This window comes from Phaseolus vulgaris, chromosome 2, assembly GCF_000499845.2.
Source record: "Phaseolus vulgaris cultivar G19833 chromosome 2, P. vulgaris v2.0, whole genome shotgun sequence".
Classification (NCBI taxonomy): Eukaryota; Viridiplantae; Streptophyta; class Magnoliopsida; order Fabales; family Fabaceae; genus Phaseolus; species Phaseolus vulgaris.
The window spans coordinates 35,639,556-35,644,912 of NC_023758.2; the positions used below are offsets into that span (position 1 = coordinate 35,639,556).

Here is a 5,357-nt window from a genome sequence, read left to right on the forward strand (position 1 = left end):
GGCAGTTTGTGGCTGATGAAAGCTAGTAGTGACCATGTATGAAGATCATGTATGAAGAATGAAGAATAAGAAGTAGGCAATCAATCTTTGATCGATCTAACAAGTTCAACGTAGACCAACAATGTGTGTTGGCTGCTGAATATCAAGCACTCAATGCCATGCGTTTGGAGTATGATATTGTTTCTGGCTTGGGTTGCTGTCACATACATATTATATTCTGAGATGTTTTTTTTGAAAGCTGCATTTGGGTTGTTTATTTGGGATCTGCACTATGTAGCTCTAGTTATATGCTGTATTTCTTCTATAGGATGGTAAGGGTGAAGGTTATGATGGTGCTCATGAAACTATATATAATTTTTTGAGGTTGTTTTGTTGTAGTATAAGTCATATTTCTGTTCTAAGAGCAAGGGGGAGTACCCTTCATATGGGTTGGGATACCCCTGAAGTATCCCTTTTAATTCAATTTATTCATTGCCGATAAAAAAAAAAAAAAAAATCTTGAATCATACCATAAATAAATAATAAGTGTGATTATAAGATTAGATTAAAGAAATCAATTATATCTTATTATCTTTTGTAAGTTATGTTTGATTGGGCTATCAAAGTAGTGCAGTGAGAAGGATTGATGTAGTTGTTTTGTTGTGCTTGAAGGAAAGAGAAAGAGATATCGAAAGACAAAGAGAGATGAAAAGAGACAGCAACAACAACATGACTCTCCCTTGCGTTTCTGTGATGACAAGATCAGTGTGGTCTTACAACCTTGAATCAGAGTTCGAGTTGATTCGTTCAGTCATTGCCTTATATCCTTTCATCTCAATGGATACGGAGTTTCCTGGCGTCGTCTTTCAGTCACATCCAGCATTCCAACAACCACAAAATAACTACGCAGTGATGAAAGCTAACGTGGACAGTATGCACCTCATTCAAGTGGGCCTCACCCTTTCAGACCGCCACGGCAACCTTCCAACCTTTGGAACCTCCAACCGCTTCATTTGGGAATTCAACTTCTGTGAGTTCGATGTGACACAACATCCTCATGCTCCTCACTCCATCGCCCTCCTCCGACGTCAAGGCATAGATTTTGACAAGAATCGAAGGTTTGGAGTGAGCATTGTGCGATTTGCTGAGTTAATGATGTTCTCAGGACTCCTTTGCAACAGTAATATTCAATGGATTGCTTTTCATAGTGCCTATGATTTTGGGTACATGGTCAAGATATTGAGTCAACGCTTTTTTTGTATGCAACCATTTCTACCTCCCAACTTGTGTGACTTTCTTCAACTCGTTAAATTCTTCTTTGGATACAAAGTATACGACGTTAAGCATCTCATCAAATTTTGTCCCAACCTTCATGGCGGTTTAGACAAAGTTTCTGAGTCTCTCGGTTTGGATAATAGTTGCAGAAGAAGTCATCATGCAGGCTCCGATAGCTTACTCACTCTCCATGTTTTCAATAAAATTAAAACTCTATATTTTCATACAGAGTTTGACTTACTCAAACATGCAGGTGTTATGTATGGTTTAGAGATAATAGTTGCAAATTAGATGGCTTCGTTATTGTTATATCATTTTTTTTTGTATTTTTTATTTTATTTTCATTTTATATACTAATTAACAAAATTTTCAATTTAATATTGGTGAAATAGATGTATGATTCTGAAAATTTATTAGAAATTTTATTAAAAAATTAACTTCAATCAAACAAATAATATAAAAACAAATAATATAAAAAATAATACTGTAATGCTTAACATTTTCTTATGAATACAGTAACATTTATTTTGTGATGAAATAAATCAATATAATGAAAACTTATTTATTTTGCATTCTTAAAAAAGTAGATGGGACAATATGACTCGTTTTAGTTTATAATTAAAAATAGAACAAAGAATTCACCTGATATAATTTAATATTATTCAGTTATATTTTAATATAAAAAATTTCTTTTTTTGTTAAAGATCGATAATGTATAATATTTTAAATATAATCTTTGGTTTTAGATTTTAAAATTTTAAAAATTGACAAAAAAATGTAACATAAAATATATAAAATAATTAATTTAAATTTAATTATATCAATATTCTAAAATAGAAAAATCAGTTATGATTTACTTATAATCATATCCTGAAAAAGAGATAATAAATACTTAGATTCAGGAAAAAAAAACTAAATTGAGTTCCGAAAAATAATTTATGGAATTGAGAGAAAAGTGTTCTCAAAATCCAAATCCAGAAATGTGGTATGGAAAAAGGGTTCCAAAAATATTTTTATCCTCCCTTTATTTTAATTTAAGGCATTTTTGTCATTCACATGTAAATCTGAGTGTAGGTTCAAATTTAATAATTTAAAATTTGTTTGATTCAGGTTAATTTTCTTATTTAAAATTTTATTTAATTTAGTTTTCGTTTAACCCACATTATTATTTTATGTTTTTTAACTCTCTTTTAAAAAAAAAATATTGTGTCTCATTTGAGTTAGCTAAGTCAATTTTATTAATGTTCAACAAATATTAACAAACTATTTATTTAATTAAAAAATAAAAAATAATTTTATGTTTTTTAATTATTTTTTTCTATGTTGCATTAGAGTTGTATTAACATAAGTTAATGGAGTCGCATTTCGATTAACGTTAATATTTGGAAACTGATTTAATGTTTTCTTGTAATAAATAGAAAAAAATATTTAATGTATTATAAAAAACTTATTGTATATTAATTTTGAATTATGTAGTGCAAAAATTGTAAAATCCGTAAAAGACACAGTCGCCTCCACCATCTTTTCTCTCTCTCAATTTTTTTTTCTTTTTTATTTTTATCTCTCCCAACTTCTTCTCCATTCTTTCTCTCTTCATTTTCTCTCTCATACTTTATTTATTTCAAAATTTGATCACGTCGTGTTGTAGCTTATGAGATATCATTTATTCTTTGTTTTTCTCTATGATTTAGTCTTCAATCTTAGTGGGACCAGTTGAGAAAAGTGGTTCTCTCAACTTGATTAAGCTCATACTTAAATTTGTTAATATTTGGATAACTTGCTATAGGTTCATAAGTTTTGGAGTGGTTCCCGGTTTGAGGTAGAATCCGAGTAAGATATTTAAGGTAAGAGAAACGAATTTTAATTTTTAATAGTATCCTAGGTTAGAAGATCTGGATGTGGAGGGGACGTGGTCCCAATATTCAATTTCTTTTGCAGGAAGGTTGTTTGTTTATATATTGTGTTGTCTGTTTATATATATTGTTTAAACTTGTAAAAATATTAGATTTTGATGATTTAGTATTTAAGTGTTGTTTTTTTAATGTTAAATAGGATAGGACTTTGAATGTTGTGGATTGTATTTTGAATGACAATGTATGATGAAAATGGTATGGAATTGAATTTATACATTTGGGATAATATATGGACTAATGTTTGTTTGTGTATTAAGTATTGGTGCCTATGTGGTAATTGAGATTTCCGAACTTCATTGATGGTCTAAGTCACATAGACTAAGATATCAGGTGGTGATCAAGAGGTGATGGGGGAGTTCATGCACACCGTGACCTATGAGATGCACGACTTTGTATTGAACTTACTCTGATCCTTTCTCTTGGATTCGCTGGTAATCTTTGAATCAGGTGTTATAGTCTCTGGTAGGACTTACTTAATGCGGGTCTTCTAGAAGGCGTTAGTATTATTCTGTTTGTTGAATATCCTGGATGTGTAGATTCATGTGATTGTGTTTATGTTGGGATTTGAAGAAGATTGAATAATTGGGAAATTGATCTATGTAATTTTGTTTTCTCCTTTGATTTAATTGTCTATATAATAAAAATTTATTTTTACTAGCTTATCCTTGTTTTACTTACTGTGTTGTGAACTGTAATAACTGAACTATGTACACGAGCAGATACGACGTCAGAGACTTGAGGACTTTAGGATGTTGTTTTGAACTTTATCTTATTAATATTTTTATTTCTATAAGTCATAATCATGTATTAGGAACTTTATCTTATTAATATTATTTCTTACATTACGATCGAGACAAATTATTATTCTTCAATTAGAAGCTCTTTTTTAAGGTACAAGGAATCAATTTGTTAGTTGTTGTTCAAATTCTCACTAGAATAACTATCACATATATACTTTTTATTCAGTTTGTTTTATATTCAATTCTTTATATTTTTTTAATTGTTGAATATGTGATCATAATTTATCAATATTATTATGTCTAGAAATATAGGATATCATATATGATATGTGGTTTATGTAGTTAGTTTCCAATTATATTTACATTTTTTCATTTAATTCATTGAGTGTTATTCAAGCACAATCAAAGCCTTTATCTCTGAGTTCACCACTCTTTTATGATAATGATGAATATAAGTTACGGACTGCATGGATGATCAACCATCTTGAAGCATTGGATCATTAGGAGATAGTAAGAAAATTATGATGTTTCTGAGTTGTTTCAAAATTCAATTGTGGCTCAAATGAAGTATCAGAAAGAGTGTATGATCCAAAATATGGCTAGTAATAGGAGTAGGGTGTAAGTGGTGTAGGGTAGTGATTAATGGAGTCTAAATGATAAAAGGCTGTCATCTTCACTATGCCCATGTTGCATAATATATAACCTATAGTGAAGTTACAGATAACCTATGGAGGCAAAAAGATGTTTTTTTTTCATGTTAAAAATAAATTTTATAAGAATTATGAACTTCAAATTTATCAATTTCAAGAAGGAATACTCTGACAATAAAGAATAAAAATATGCAAGTCAAAAAGATACATAAATAATTAAAAGTTTTGTTGTTTAACTTTTGAGTATAACAAATAAAGTTAACTTCTTAAGAAACTCTTTTTCAATGAAATAATGTTGTTCAAAAAAATTATGGGTTACTATACCAGAAAAATATGAGTAAAAAATCATTTTAGGCGAAAGATTTGTCAATTCTCAATTTGTGAGATTGAGAATTGGTAAATGTCTTACCTGCTAAAGAGCAAAAAAGAATGATGAGTCGAAACTATATAAGTTGTTCATGTAAAAACACAATTCTAAAGGTGGAATATACAATAAGAACAATAAATAGAAGAAAAGAAAGAAGGTTCAAAAATAAATAATGCTGAGAACTTATTTTCTTGTCCATATTACAAAAAGATAAATCAATGTCGGTGGAGGCTAGAATTTCAAGTGTAAAAAGTAGGTTTTTTTGACCATGACGGGGTTATTTTTTTTGTTTTTATTAAAATGGGATCCGTTTAAACAAAAATTACAAATTTAAGCAAGTCGTGCCAATTCAGCACGACTTCATATGCAGAAATCGTTCCAATTAGGCACGACTTCTGCCATGTCATTTTTTTTGTCGTGCCAACTTGGCACG

The 5,357-nt window shown here is 29.6% G+C and overlaps 1 protein-coding gene across 1 annotated transcript; it reads left to right on the plus strand.

Annotated features, from left to right (window-relative positions):
* Nucleotides 1–675: 675 nt before the first annotated feature.
* On the plus strand, nt 676–1,545 carry LOC137809420 (probable CCR4-associated factor 1 homolog 11). The gene has a single exon (XM_068610532.1). The coding sequence runs from the start codon at nt 685–687 to the stop codon at nt 1,543–1,545; it is 861 nt and encodes a 286-aa protein (XP_068466633.1). The 5' UTR covers nt 676–684.
* The last annotated feature ends 3,812 nt before the right edge of the window (nt 1,546–5,357 follow it).